This window comes from Zootoca vivipara, chromosome 2 (assembly GCF_963506605.1).
Source record: "Zootoca vivipara chromosome 2, rZooViv1.1, whole genome shotgun sequence".
NCBI classification, from domain to species: domain Eukaryota; kingdom Metazoa; phylum Chordata; class Lepidosauria; order Squamata; family Lacertidae; genus Zootoca; species Zootoca vivipara.
The window spans coordinates 120,693,854-120,708,779 of NC_083277.1; the positions used below are offsets into that span (position 1 = coordinate 120,693,854).

Consider the following 14,926-nt stretch of genomic DNA (forward strand, 5'->3'; position numbering starts at 1 on the left):
CAGGACCAGTGGTCAGGGATGATGGGAATTGTAGTCCAAAACATCTGGAGGGCCGAAGTTTGTGGATGCCTGTTTTAATATATGGCATGTGAGTCAAGCCTTTGTGCTAGCAGCAAGTAAATGAAGATGCCCAGGGGACCCAAAATTTGTGTAAAATATGTTACCAAGATATATCAATGATGCCTAGAGCACATGATTTAATTTTGTATCAGGATTGGCTGAGCATAACGAGCTGCCCTTTGAATAACCCCCTATTCTCCCCCCCACTCCTACACATTATCAATTAGCTCACCTTGGGTAAGTAGTAGAAGAGAGGTCCAATCCATAGCAAGACCACCAGGACAACAGCACTGGTGAAGAGGCCAGAGAGCTGTGGGCAAGGAAGGCTGGTTAGTCGTAGCCAAGATAATAACAGAAAATAACATGAAGGTCCACTGGCAACCAAGGGACATTGTTCTGCCTTAGTATAGCACAACACCAGTAAAGTAGAAAACACCAGTGGTACCAAATAAACACCTGTATTCCCCATAATGTTGAGTGGACCTCCAGCTACCCAGGTCAGCCTTGGATACATGAGTATAATGAATTCTTTAAAAAAATGTCCTCATGAAAATTCACCAAAATTTTCATATGATTTCTTCTGATAGACATGATTTTGCATGCAATTTTGCCTAATATACACCATTTTGCAACACAATTTCCCCTTATATTTCATACACCATTTTCACTGAGGGGTGCATTTTTATGCATACTTTATCCTAGTTTAAACCTCCAGATCACAAAATGCATTTGCTAATTATTACAGACCCTCCAGGTATCTCTATTTTCCAGAGACAGTCCTGGATTTGCAGAAGCCATCCTGGTTTCTGATTTGATCCCAGAATGTTCTGCTTTTCCTTAGGATGTCCCTGTTTTCAACGGGGAAATGTTGGAGGGTATGGAGTTATGCAATCCCCGAGCCAAGGAGATAAGAAACTATAAAACCTTTAGAATGTTTAGAATGTTTCATGGGCTCAGGGATATACAGTATTTTAATAAAGAAAATAAATGAATAAAAACACCCCTGTGATTGATGAACTAGTTACTGTTTATGTGTCACCAGTGCCCTCTAATGGTGGGAATTGGAGGTGCAACTCGTGTGCCTCAAGCCCATATACAGCTCTCTCGCCTTGGCTCTGGGGCAGGGAGAGCCCCACCCTGGCATTGTGGGGTAGGAGGGTTCCTCCGATGGCAGGTTGCACACCCAACCTCCTGTCGCCTCAGACGAAGCGTTCCATTTGTAACAATGAAAATACATCCTGCATATCAGATATTTACATTATGATTTATAACAGTAGCAAAATTACAGTTATGAAGTAGCAACGAAAATAATTTTATGGTTGGGGGTCACCACAACATGAGGAACTGTATTAAAAGGTCACGGCATTAGGAAGGTCAAGAACCACTGCTCTAGATGTTGCTGAACTTCCGTCCGCCCTATACCTGTGTGCCTTATACCTGTGTGCATCCACCAGCACTTTCCAAGATGTTTGTTGTAGCCAGTGTGGCTGAACTGGGGAAACAGGTGAACATGGAGGAGACCAGGTTTGAGAGGCCATGAGCCAGTAGTTCCTGTAGGAGGGCAGAGGAAGGCAAAGTAAGAGCAGGGTCTTAGCTGGCTGAACTTGAAGCAAGGGGTGGGCAGGTGTATCCAGGGCAGGTGTTGGGACTCCAACTCCTATCAGCCCCAGTCAGCACAGTCAATGGTCAGGGATGATAGGTGCTGTAGTTCAGCAACATCTGGAAGACAAGAGGTTCCTTATCTCTGGCCTCAAGCAAGAAATAAAGAACTCTCAAGCTAAGCCTCCACTACAAACAGAGACAATTTTTAAGTGGAGGGTCATAGGAACATAAGAAGGCCCCTTCTGGATCAGACCCAAAGGCCCATCTAACCCAGCATTCTGTTTCCACGCAATAGGAGGCACTAGGGAGCCTGGCGGCTTGGCAAGCAAAGGGAACAGTATCCATGACTGAATGTGTCCAGGTTCTGCCTCCCCCACCCTGAGGGGGCCCTAAGCTCTCCAGGCTGGACACACACCTGGTTGGGGTCAATGACATAGTGGTGCTTCTCAGCGTAGATCATGGCCAATGACACTGAGATGGCGTAGGCCACAAAAGTGATGGCCACCGTGTCACCCAGCACTTGGGGCAGCAGATGCAGGTCTGGGAGCTGGGGCTCTGGGAACCTGCATGAAAGAATGGTGGAATGGGAGTCACCCTGTGCCCCAGGGACAGAGACCATCCCCTGCCCTTCCCCAACAACCAGGGGTAGGCAGAGTTTGGAAGCCGCACTTCTGTTGCCATGCCAACAGGGCAGCGGTGACTTGACCCTCAGCCATGGGGAGGACAGAGAGAGAGAAAAAGGGGGTCTTACCCTGCTGGGAGGTGTCCAACAACCTGCACCTTATAGTGAGTGTTTAGGGAGGAAGCAAAGCAGATCCCAGTAGCCAGCAGTACCTGCCAAAAAACGACAAACAGACCCAGCGTCAGTCCAAAGGCCTGTAAGCTGTGTGACTTTTAAAAAGAACCTCCTCATTTGCTTTTAAGAGCTGCTGCTATAGCCGCTGTCCCGCTAGGTGCTCCAATTTTTTTTTATTATTATAAATAAATCTTTATTGATAGCACACAAAAAAACAAGTCAAATACAATCAACTCGAAAACTAGTACAGATCATTAAAACCAATAAACAAAAACTTATATCCCATTGAAATATCGTTTTTGTTTTACCCCCTCCCTCCCTCCCCATTCCCCACCCCCCGCACTTTCCATCCTGTTTTGGGCTTATCCTTGTGTTCCACATATTATTTACATACCTTAATTTATTTAACTATTAAAGAAAAGAAGAAAAAAGACACAGCAAAATACATGTAGTTGCACATTTTCTAAATCAAATATTCGTGACAAAATCGTTAAGCATCTGAGATTACATTTGGGTTTTCCAATTTGCTCTTGATGTAATTAATAAATGATTTCCAAATTTTAACGGTGTCCTCTGAATTCTTTCCTCTAATTTCTTCGTAATTTTTTGCTAGATTATAATAATTGAATAATTTTATCTGCCATTCATCTTTACTTGGGTTTACCGAGGTTTTCCAATTTTTTGCAACTAATAACCTAGCAGCTGCTACCGCATAGCTGACTACACACCTGTCCTTGGGTTGAATGTCCTCAGATATCATTCCTAGAAGGAACATTTCCGGGTTTTTCTTGAAAGAGTATTTTAATATTTTCTTTAATTCGTTATAAAGCATTTCCCAAAATTCTCTAATTATACTACAATTCCACCATATATGGATAAAAGAGCCAACCTCCTTTTTGCACCTCCAGCATAGGTTGCTGGTTCCTGGATAAATTTTGGGCATTTTAAGTGGGGTCAGGTACCATCTATTCTGCATCTTCAAGATGTTTTCCTTTAAATCATAGTTGGGTGTAAATTCTAAATCTTTTTTCCATAGCTTCTCCCACTTCTCCACTGGGATAGGTTTCCCTAGGTCCTGACCCCACTATGAAGAAGTATTTTCTTCAGCACCATAGCATAGAATGAAAGATTTGAACTCCCCCTCTTCACCGGCTACAATCTGAATAATTATTACTCACCTCTTCCATTGACTGCTATTAGTATTTTTTGTTTTTAAAATATGCATTTAATGAATTAAAATATGCATTTAATGACAGATCTAATTTAGCCCTTCATCCCCAGTGCCCCCAGTGCCTCAGCTCCTGCCCCCCGCCACAATTATATCTCCCCCCCCCGCCCACATATCTCCAGCATCCATGCCTATCCTTGCCTCATCTACACTTTATTCTTCACTACTCTTCATGCCTGCTCTACCCACCCATCCAAATCTTTTGATGACCTCAGACTTGGAAGAAGAAATATACAAAGGAAGTATGAGCAAATTAGCTGAATTTACATTTTTTGTAAGTGATAAAATGTGACTTTCCTTTGCAGGGAGTCACCAGCTGTCTGTATGACAAAAGACATCCTTGACTAATACTTCAAACATACCATGATGATCTCTCCCGGGATGGGGACCCACAGCCGGCTCCGGTAGCGGTTGTTGATCTCTTTGATGGGCACCAAGACAGCCAAGCAGAAGCCTGAGATGAGCAGTTCTGCTGTGTTGGTTAAGGGCAAGGCTTCCACAACAGATGCCAGTGTCTAGGGGGAAATGCAGAAACATGGGCACCTGGCATGTCATTCACAAAGGGCAGCCAGGTCTTCCATCCGAGGGTGGACTGGAATGCTTCTAGCAGCCTGGGAGGAGGGAGCAGCGAGGCTTATTGGAACCTTCTAGCAGCTATCAAAACACGACCATCGGCAGCCTGTTTCAGCAAACCGGATCTGCCACAAAGCTGCCCAGGGTGGCTGGTGTGCACTGGAATTGGCAGGGTCAGTGGCAGGAAGACCAACAGCAGGTGGAGCCAGACCCAGAGCCAGTGACAAAGCCATAAGAATGTAGGTCAAATTCAGGGCCGGCCCAAGATATTTTGGCCCCTGAGGTGAACCACAAAACAATGTTTGTCTCCCCACCAGGGAAGAAGGGGTGAGGGAAGATCTACATCAGAAAAGGGGGGGGAAAATAAATATCTATATCGGGATCTGCTGGCCCTGTGGATTCTGCTGCCTGAAGTGGTCACCTCACCTTGCCTCATGAAACCAATTGCCCATCTAGTTCAGCAGTCTGTCATCACAGTGGCCAACCATTAGTCAACTAATTCTAGTTTTGTCCCCAGTCTTCTCCTCCCTCTGCAAGGGCAGCACTGGAACTAAACTGGCAGCCAGTGTCACACTCTAGAATGGTTGCAAAAAGGTAGGTAAGTGAGGGGCTGGCTGAAGCCAGGCTGAGGTTGGCGGGGCAACGCCCCCTTTGCCCCACTCAAACTTCTGAAAGCACCATGGATTGAGAGAGAAGCAGTGGAGAAAGCAAGGACACTCATATTAGCTCAGAGGAACAAAATATCTTATGGATTGCATCCAGGAGGTGGTGTCTAGGAATAAGAAAGGCGTTCTCCTTCTGCATTTACATTTCTGGTAGCTTCATAAGCAGAGATGTCTGCACACACCCACCCCCGAATGTGGATCCACATACCTTGAAGATGGCGAAGCAGCCAGCGGGGCGTGGGAGTGGCAAGCCCAGGAGGCTCTGGAGCTGAGACACCACCACGTGCAAAGCAGCACCACAGGTAAAGGCCTTGACAACAGGCTCCGCGAGGTAGGTGGAAAGGAAGCCCAGGTGAAGTGTAAACATCCCTGTCTGGGGAAGAGGGGACGATGTCAGCAGTAGCTGCATGAATTGTGTGTCTGCTGAGATTCCACAGGCAGAAAAAACACTGATTGTGGCACTGGGCGCAGAAGCAAGCCTTCTCAGCTTTCATTCTTTTAAGAAAGCAAGTTTCTAGTCCTTATCATTGTGGAAGTATGCCTGAAAATGTGTGGCCAAGTAAGCTTTCCAGAGGCCATATAACAAGGTGCCACCAGGAGCACAACACAGACAAAAGGAAATTGTTCTCAGCACAATAAACAATTAGCATGGAATTCATTGCCACGAGGTGGTGACGGACTTTAGAACAGATGGCTCTTCAAAGGGATTATACAAATACTGGTTTCTTAAAAGGATTTTAAAGGGTTTTTGGGGGGTGGGGATCAAGTGAGCTTGCTGGAGGAGAGATATAAGAATAGCTATTAGCTAAGACAGCTGGGATAGCTCAGTCAGGAGAGCATGAGACTCTTAATCTCAGGGTCGTGGGTTTGAGCCCCATGTTGGGCAAAAGATTCCTGCATTGCAGGGGTTTGGACTAGATGACCCTTGTGGTCCCTTCCAACTCTACAATTCTATGATTCTATAGCTAAGACTCAAGCTTCCATGCTCATAAACCCCTAGTTTATCAGCCCTTCTGATTAGCCAAGGGCAGCCCAAGAATCCCCCCAGGACGAAAGCCATAGCACTGTTCCAAGGCTCTGGCTCAAGTCCCCCTCTGTGATGTGCTCAGTCTTCCCAAAGCAGCCCTTTGACTTACCATGAGCAGCCCCACTAGGAAGGCCATGGCGGCCGCCACACCAATGCGCTGCGCCTCCAGCAAAGCTGCTTCTGCAGGGATGGTGCCATTGGACTGCAGGGGCTCAGGAACCAAACGCTCCACCACGGAGCCCGTCATCAGACTGACCACAGCAAAGGTGCCTTTGGAGAGCAGGAAAGGGGAGAAGGAAGGGAGGAACGAATGAAATCTCTGCATGTCCCATCCTGGGCGACAATAACACCATGACACTCAGTACCATCAATTCCTATTTTCCCCTCAACAGTATACTGGAGGTGCTTCCAGATGCCCTGTTTATTCAGCATTCATCCTGGCTGGACAACATTGGCTGAGTGAGCATTCATTCTGATTTGTTCACGGGGCAGTTAGATGACATTGCATCAAAGAAAGTGTTATCACAGTGCATTTCCCTTCGCCTGCTCTTTTGTGGAAGCAGGTTTGTTGCACAAATACTTCCAAATCAGTATGTAACTGAATCCCACCCAAAAATAGTGACCTGGGTTACATGGCATTGTGACGTTCATTCATGATCCTGGCAGCAGCAGTGCCACCCATTCCTACTTTCCAGCTGAACAATACATTGGATATCTCTCTACATTCAGAAAGCTGAAAAATCTCCATTTGCAGCCTGTTCCATCCTACAGGTCTTGGATGGCTGAAACAGAATAGGCTGACAATGACAAACAGGGCCGTCTTAAGTATATTTGATGCGGAGCTGCGCGGGCGGAGCTGTGCGGCCGGGCAGGCGGACGCAGCGCACAGCGCGGCTGCCGGGGGCCTGGCCATAGGGCCGGCCCTGATGACAAAGACCACACAGTGAACTTTATGGCAATGGAAGGATCTCCCCCCCCCCCGCCACACCCACGTGGCATGCTAGTCAAACACAATTTTCAGTCCAATGCACCAGTATATGAGCTTTAAGAGCAAACACAGGTTGAGGGGCATTCTTACATTTCAAATGTTCCAGAATATATATATCTGGAACATTTGAAATTCCTTATCTATAATTTCATATTTATAAATATGCCCAAATTAAATGTATTACTGTACCACTATTACCCTATGAACAAGCAATGGTAGCCTGGAAGTGTGCATGTGTGATGAAAAGGAATTGTATATCTGGAGGGCAAGTTGATGAAAGCTGCCCTATAGGATTGATGTGTGAGAGGACTGATCCAAGAATCAAGGGTGAAATTTTGTCCTCACTACCACAGGATTTCCAAATGCAGCACATTATTTTCCTTTGCAAAAGTGAATAGCGACCATCCACTTATACCAGTAAAATGTTGCATTCAGGGAGGCCACCCTGGTGGGCCTAAACTTGCCTTGGCAGCCACAGTTGTTTAGAAGCAGACCTGGCCCTCCCTTCATTGCGTGAAGCAGGCCTGGCCAACGAATGCATTGTGTAACAGGATCTTGGAATCTGGCACGTATGGGTTTGTTATGTGTGTAATATATTATAGTGCACACATACACATTTTCATACACAGAGAGAGAAATCAGACAGGGCAGAATTTATTTCCTCAAGTTATCCTGTCCTTAGCCTTCTTCCTCTCCTTCTTTGGCTTAGCCACTTCTTTAAAAAGGTGCCAGGTGTCTGAATAATAATAATAATAATAATAATAATAATAATAATAATAATAATTTATTATTTATACCCTGCCGCCCATCTGGCTGGGTTTCCCCAGCCACTCTGGGCGGCTTCCAACAGAAACATTAAAATATACTAATTTCTTAAACATTAAAAGCCTCCCTAAACAGGGCTGCCTTCAGATGTCTTCTAAAAATCTGGTAGCTGTTTTCCTTTTTGACATCTGATGGGAGGGCGTTCCGTTCCACAGGGCAGGCGCCACCACCGAGAAGGCCTTCTGCCTGGTTCCCTGCAACTTGGCTTCTCGCAATGAGGAACCGCAAGAAGGCCCTCGGAGCTGGACCTCAGTGTCCGGGCAGAACGATGGGGGTGGAGACGTTCCTTCAGGTATACTGGACTGAGGCACATTTAATTGTATTCAGCAAAGTTCTACTCAGAGCAGACCCATTGGAATGAATGGGCCTAATTTAGCTGTGTCCATTAATTTGAATGGGTCTACTCTGAGTATGACTAACATTGGATATAATCCATTATTTATAGTATTAGTATCAGTAGTATTATACTGCTGCAGATATAATCACCATTTTGGTTGCCTTTTCTGTGTCTGCCTTTCCTCTTTCAACAAGGCTTTATCTCAATTGTTATCTGAACTCGGTTTCAATTTGTTTTTATATATGCAATTGCTTTAACTTTTTAATGTATTAATACACGGGTGTCAAACACAAGGCCCGGGGGCCAAATCCGGCCCGCCAGACCTCGTCATGTGGCCCGCCGAGCGCCCCAGCCAGCGGGACCTTGCTGCTGAAGCGCCGCGCCGACAAAGTGCCGACAAACAGCTGGGGCCTGGGGGGGTAGAAAGGCGGCCGGAGCAGCGCTGCGTGGAGCACCCCGAGCCACAGCAGGAGAAGGAGGAGGCAGCTTGCCAGGTCAGCGCCCAGCAGCGCCGCACGGAGAGTCCCAAGCCTCTGCGACGCAGCAGTGCTCTGTAGCACTTTGAATCCTCCTCCTCCTGCCATACCTCGGCGCCTAGAAACGGCTGCTGCTGCTGCTGCTGAAGCACAGACAAAGCACCCAGCAGCGCCGCGTGGAGGAGCAGGAGGATTTAAAGTGCAGCCAGCAGCAGCAACGCTCCCAGAGACTCGGGGCGCTCCGCGCGCGCTGCTGAGTGACGACCCGGCAAGCCTCCTCCTCCTCCTCCTCCTGCCGGCTTCCAGAGGCTTCGGGGCGCTCTGTGCGTGCTGCTGGGTGCCGTCCCAAGCCTCTGGGAGCTGGCAGGAGGAGGAGGAGGCTTGTCGGGTCGTCACACAGCAGCGCGCGCAGAGCACCCCGAGTCTCTGGGAGCGTTGCTGCTGCTGGCTGCCGGAGACTCGGGGCGCTCTGCGCGCGCTGCTGGGTGACGACCCAGCAAGCCTCCTCCTCCTCCTGCCAGCTCCCAGGGGCTTGGGTCGACACCCAGCAGCGCACGCAGAGCACCCCGAGCCTCATTCAAACCAACTTTAAAGGAGAACAGATTTTTTTTTTAAAAAATCAGCAGTAACATGGTCATAAAACCACATCTAAAAAGTCTGGGGTAATACAACGTTTTCACCTGGTACCAAAAAGAAGAAAAAAAGACTCAGGTCCAGATGAACCTCTGTGCGTGCTGCTGGAACCACTTACAGTAATAATAATAAAAAGACACCCACCGAAAATAAGCCACCCTGTGTTTTTTTGAGGAAAAAAAGTTATAAGACGGTGTCTTAAAAAGGGGGAATCACGGTAGGATGCTGCTTTATACTTCTGGCCCTTAAACCCTGGAACCAGGAGAACAGCTCCAGTGAGTCAACCTCAGCCAGTCCCTTTGGTGAAGGGTGGTGGCTCACTGGCAGAACATCTGTCCTGCATGCAGAAGGACCCCAGCATCTCCAGGTACCAGTAGCTCTGCAAAGCTCCTGCATGAAACCCTAGCGAGCCTCCACCACCCAGTGCAGTTACCAAAAATCATTTTTCAATAAATTGTACAATAATTGTACATTTGAATATCTACTTGCCATTATTCTGACTATGTTAGTTATTACTTACATTATTACAAAAAACAGTAATAATTGAATGCAGTGACAATAATTTATGATAATAAAGAGTGGACACATAGTCCTACAGATACTACCGGCCCTTTGAGGGTGACCAAACTGCTGATGCAGCCCCCGATGAATTTGAGTTTGACACCCCTGTATTAATATATTAATGGTTTGGTGTCCCCCCCCCCTGTATTGTGAAATCACTTCAAGATAGTTCGTAGGGTCAGGGCTCATAAATTATATAAATAAATAGCAATAATAATAACAACAGATGAAACAGCATACAGAGGGGAGGTTCAAACAGTATCTACATGGCGCTTAGAGAATAACTTGTACCTAAATATTAGTAAGACAAAGGAGATGGTGTTGGACTTTTGGAGGAAGAGAGAGGAACCTGCCCCGCTGGGTGGAGAGAGTCTCCTTAAATCCTTGGGAGTCTACCTTAGTGAGGACCTCACTTGGAAAATCAGCATAACTCAGGTGGTCAGAAAGGCCCAACAGAGACTCCATTTCCTCAGGGTCTTACAAAAGAATAATGTTAAACAACAACTGATGAACTCCTTTTATATTGTCCTTTCATATTGTATCACAGGGTGGTATGCTGGCCTGACAGCCACAGACAGAAAGTCTCTACAGAGGGTGGTGAATACAGCACATGATATCATGGGCTGTCCGCTGAGTCCGCTAGATGACATCGCAAGGGATCGTTGCCTTAGGAGAATGAGAAAAATTCTCACACTCTGCTCATCACCGCTTTAATCTTCTACCCTCGGGCAGGAGATATAGAAGTAATCAGCCATACCAACAGGCTAAAGAATAGCTTCTATCCATGGGCTGTTAGGCTGTTGAACGAAAAATAACATGGCGAAATTGACTTGCGAGGTGGTGTGTTGTTTGATAAGAGATTGAGTGTTTGGGGGGAGGGAGGCTCATTTAATTTCATTGTACACAGGTTGTACAATGACAATAAAGGTATTATTATTATTATTATTATTATTATTATTATTATTATTATATCTGCGCAGAGGATCCCAAGAGCAGTGCCCCAGGCGCCCGTCTATGGCGACTGCATCCTGACTCAGTCATGCAGCACACTTACCTGTGGACACATGGTGCCCGGTACCAAACAGCATGTACAGCAGGGCAGGGAAGAATGAAGTGTAGAGGCCATAGACTGGTGCTACCGAGGTGAGCAGAGCAAAGGCCATTCCTGCAGGAAGAACAAACAGAACGAGCTACAGTATATAAAATCCCCACCGGCTGGGAGGCCAAGTGTAAACAAGCAGCTGGGACAAGAGTTCTAACTTTAGGAAGCACAACCTGTAACTGGTAGGCCCCGCTTCCCCTGCTGACGGACTGACAATGTCACTGGTGCCTAAGCGCCACTAAGTGGCAATGGGAAATCATTGTGCCATATGCTCCTGCTGCTCCAGTCCTTACTGGAGTGGAGAAGCTAGTAGCCACATGGAAGTGGTAATGATGCTATTCAAGTAATGCAGGATCTACCCCTGAATTAGTAGGCCGGTATCCTTGAAAGGGTCAGGGGCCCTCTCAGGGCTTTGTTGGAACCCAGAGTCTGGCTCTCTTTCAGCACATGTGAAGTGTGTCTGCCTCACTAACATGTAAACCCAACCCTCCCTCTCAGAGCACCTCCAGACTGTCAGTATTTTGCAGGAGGGATATGGAAGTGTAGCGTGGGCAATTTCAGGGGGTCTGTTTACTGAGCTTTTATCCTGATTTGTCTGCAGGAGATTAGATGACATCAGCATCCATTCTGATTTGTTTCCAGTGTATTTTCTCACCAATCGACCACACTTGTGCAACCTGAATTTGCCAGCATGTGATTGTATCCCACCCGAAAATCCAGTCCAGAAAACATCCCATATCTCCCTCTGCCGCTAGCAGAAATTAGGAATGCTGGGGGGGGAATGCCACTCAGGCTGCACAATTACAGTTGATTAGGAAATTTTGTGCAACAAGCCCACTCTCCCAAAGGAACAGACTTTTTGCAATAAGGAACAACTGGAAAGTGTGGGATAACATTTGCTGTGGCACAACATCATCTGACCCCCCTGCAAACAAATCAGGATGAATGTTCAATAGTGTGTGCTCAGTCCAGAAGGGTTCATGCACTAGGATTCACTTTCCTAGTCAGCAGCGTGAGTGACAAGCATGTCAGCATGTCATCCCTTTGATGAGCTGGGCTCCAATCCACAAAACCTTTGCACTACTGTACAATAAATCTGCCAAGTCGTTAAGGTGTCACATGATGGTTTTGTTGTCAGGGTCTTGACACAAACACAGCCACCCCTCACAATTAATTTTTAGAAGGAATAGAATTCTGAAAATGCCACCTCTCAGTAAGAAAATAGGCTGTCAAACCAATCTACATTTTTTAAATCCTTCCCTCCGATGCTCTTTTTGCTTTCCTTCTTTTCCACTGTCAAAATCTGGAGGAGGAACAGCCCTGACCAGAAAGCCCTTGATGCATGCTCCATTAACCCCAGCGGCTGACGCCTGGGCTGCCGCTGGAGGAAAGGGAAGCGCCACCTTAACAAGGACAGGCAGGGCATGAGTCCAACCTGGGGCCTCCAGGGCGGAAAGACATCCAGGAGTTGACTCCCACCCCCCCCTCCCATCCCACCCCACAGCCACAGCCTCAGAGATTAGTGAGAAACAGCTCCTGAAGCAAGACAGCTGCCAGCCCCCCACCCTTGCATGTTTACTTCAGAGCCAGCTCCAATGGATGGGGCTCACTCCCCAGGTAAGTGTGCACAGGACTGCGCAGACCAAAAAAGAAAACAAAAGACTTGTTGTTCAAACAAGTAAGACGCAAAGCTGATCACAGATTTTTTTTTAAAGTACGTGAACCGGGAAAATGGCTTGAGGAAGTGGATAAGAGGTCAGTACTCTTGTGGTCTGTGTGCAAGGGAGCAGACAAAAATACAGGAGAGAGGAAGGGGAGAAGGCATCCGAAGCCCAGCATAAGGGGCACTAAGAGTGAATCCCCTGGAAGGTTTAGGGGTGGCTTGGGAAACAGAAACGCTTAACAGTTGCATAGAGAGCTGGGCATCAACTCAGCAAGCAGAACCTCCAGGGTGAAGGATCTTTGAAGATCTTGCAGGTGAGGAGAAGAAATTAGGTGGCTAAGGCAGGACTTGAGAGGAGGGGGGTGAGGATCCACACCAGTAAAGATCAGAAATCCTTGGAGACTTTCATGGGGAAGGGGAGATGATAGAGAAAGGAGAAAGGATGATGGTGCCCAGGTTTGCCCCCTCCCAAAGAGTCTCCTTGGATACTACCACCACCACATGTTCTGCAACAAACTTCTGTGCAGAAGTTTCCCTTCAGCCTCTGGCTGCTGTGCTATGTCTTCCAGGATCACCACTGACATTAAGTTCAGCAGTGTCCCCCACACATGCTCTCTCACACACAAACTCACCTTGTGGGATGTGCACAATGCCCACGGTTAGCCCTGCCACCACGTCCCCCAGGAGCCACTTCCTGGGCTGGTACTTGGGCAGCCAGCTTGCAATAGGAAGCCTGCTTCGGAGCAAGTGCAAGGCTGCAGCCCTGGAACAGTGGCACCCATGGGCCAGCTTGCCCTTCAGCATCCCTGCCAGGCTGCCCTCTGGCTCTGGGGGCGTCCCATAAAGCTGCTGGAAGCGCTCCTCGGTGTAGATGCCATGGTACAAGGCCAGGTTGCTCATGTTGACATGGGCTGTAGGCAAGCAGGCAGGATGCTCACCGTCACCTTTTATCCCTGGCTGGGCTTGACTTCTCTGGCCAATCGCAAGGCTTGGGGAGCTGGGATTCTCCTCCCTCTGGGAAGCAGAATGTGGGATTGAGCAGGAAGGGGGCGGAAACTCAGGGTGCTAAGGGTCCAGTGCAGGGCACCAAGGCTCTGATGCCTCTGGTGCCCTCTGAGTCATGCATGAGGACACTTTTCCCACCCCCTTAGACATCCCTGATTACCAGACGCTTCCCTAGTTGGAACAATATACCAGTAGTAAACTGTCCTTTGTTATCTTTGCATTTCCCTTGGTTTTCCAGCATGAGCTCCTGTTCCTAAGCGGACCATGGATTGTTTGTTTGTTTGTCTGTCTGTTTTAGTGGGGGTGGGGGTGGGTGAAAGAGAAGGAAAAAACAAAACAAGCCAGGCCCGTTTGAATATTACATCCCTTCATACAACAGAGGATCAAGAAATGAGTATCAAGAAAATAGTAATAATTTCATACCATAGACATAAAGGAAATCTAAGTCATTCCTTGAAGCTGCTATTAGCCACGAAGAGGGGCAAAGAGAGGCACCAGACTGTCCCTGACTTCTCTACCCCTTTGGCTACAAGTAGTTTTGGACATGAGTTTGACCAAACTGCGGGAGGCAGTGGAAGACAGGAGTGCCTGGTGTGCTCTGGTCCATGGGGTCACAAAGAGTCGGACACGACTAAAAGACTAAACAACAAGTTTTGGGCAGCAGGGATTGAAATCAAGGAAACAGCATTGGGGAAACTGTTATGCCCCAGACCCCTTACTTGTGGGCGGCGGGGGGGGGGGGGATTCAGACTGAGCCACAAGCTCAAAGGGAGTCTCAGGTGTAGACACTTGTTTATTTTTTGGCATCTGATAAGTTTTGCAACTTTTTATGTGCATCAGATGAACATGTGGCATGCAAATTTAAGCACATAAGAGGTGATTAAGGGAAAGTCATGCGGTGAGCTTCAATGTAGCAGTAAGGAGATAGTTCCTTAGGGGTTCTCCCAACCCTCCAGGGAAGATTTGGTGAGGTGCAGAGTGCAGGTGGGGGGATGAGAGAGGGAAGTCCCATTGCACCTTGCTCTGGATTCCATTCATGGAACAGGCTAGTTGAATCCATCTGCCCCCTCCCAATTTTGGATACTGATACAGATTTTTGTCATATTAAATAATTTAAAATGCCTCTGCTTGTTTTTGTGTGTCGTCATTTTAAATTTTTTGTTATACCTTGGGGCCTCAAAAGCTGAAAGTAGTCCAGGTCTCTTTGAACCCCCCAAATACACTATTAATAATAATAATAATAATAATAATAATAATAATAATAATTTATTTATACCCCGCCCATCTGGCTGGGTTTCCCCAGCCACTCTGGGCGGCTTCCAACAGAAAAATAAAACACAGTGATTTATTAAACATCTATTAAACACTCCATGAACACCACAGCT

General features: G+C 47.2%; 1 protein-coding gene across 2 annotated transcripts in view; it reads right to left on the minus strand.

The window, feature by feature from the left end:
- Positions 1–14,926, minus strand: part of LOC118078697 (solute carrier family 26 member 10) — a 36,533-nt gene that overhangs the window by 15,312 nt on the left and 6,295 nt on the right. The window contains exons 1-9 of one of the 2 annotated variants that reach the window (XM_035102670.2): positions 13,169–13,501; positions 10,826–10,936; positions 6,061–6,221; positions 5,133–5,297; positions 4,049–4,201; positions 2,414–2,496; positions 2,078–2,225; positions 1,498–1,611; positions 293–370 (exon numbers count right to left, since the gene is read on the minus strand). In XM_035102670.2, coding sequence (XP_034958561.1) covers positions 293–370; positions 1,498–1,611; positions 2,078–2,225; positions 2,414–2,496; positions 4,049–4,201; positions 5,133–5,297; positions 6,061–6,221; positions 10,826–10,936; positions 13,169–13,436 — 1,281 coding nt within the window. In that variant the 5' untranslated portion in view covers positions 13,437–13,501. Of the gene's footprint in view, positions 1–292; positions 371–1,497; positions 1,612–2,077; positions 2,226–2,413; positions 2,497–4,048; positions 4,202–5,132; positions 5,298–6,060; positions 6,222–10,825; positions 10,937–13,168; positions 13,502–14,926 lie in introns of those variants that run through there. The other variant, XM_035102681.2, reaches the window with a different exon arrangement.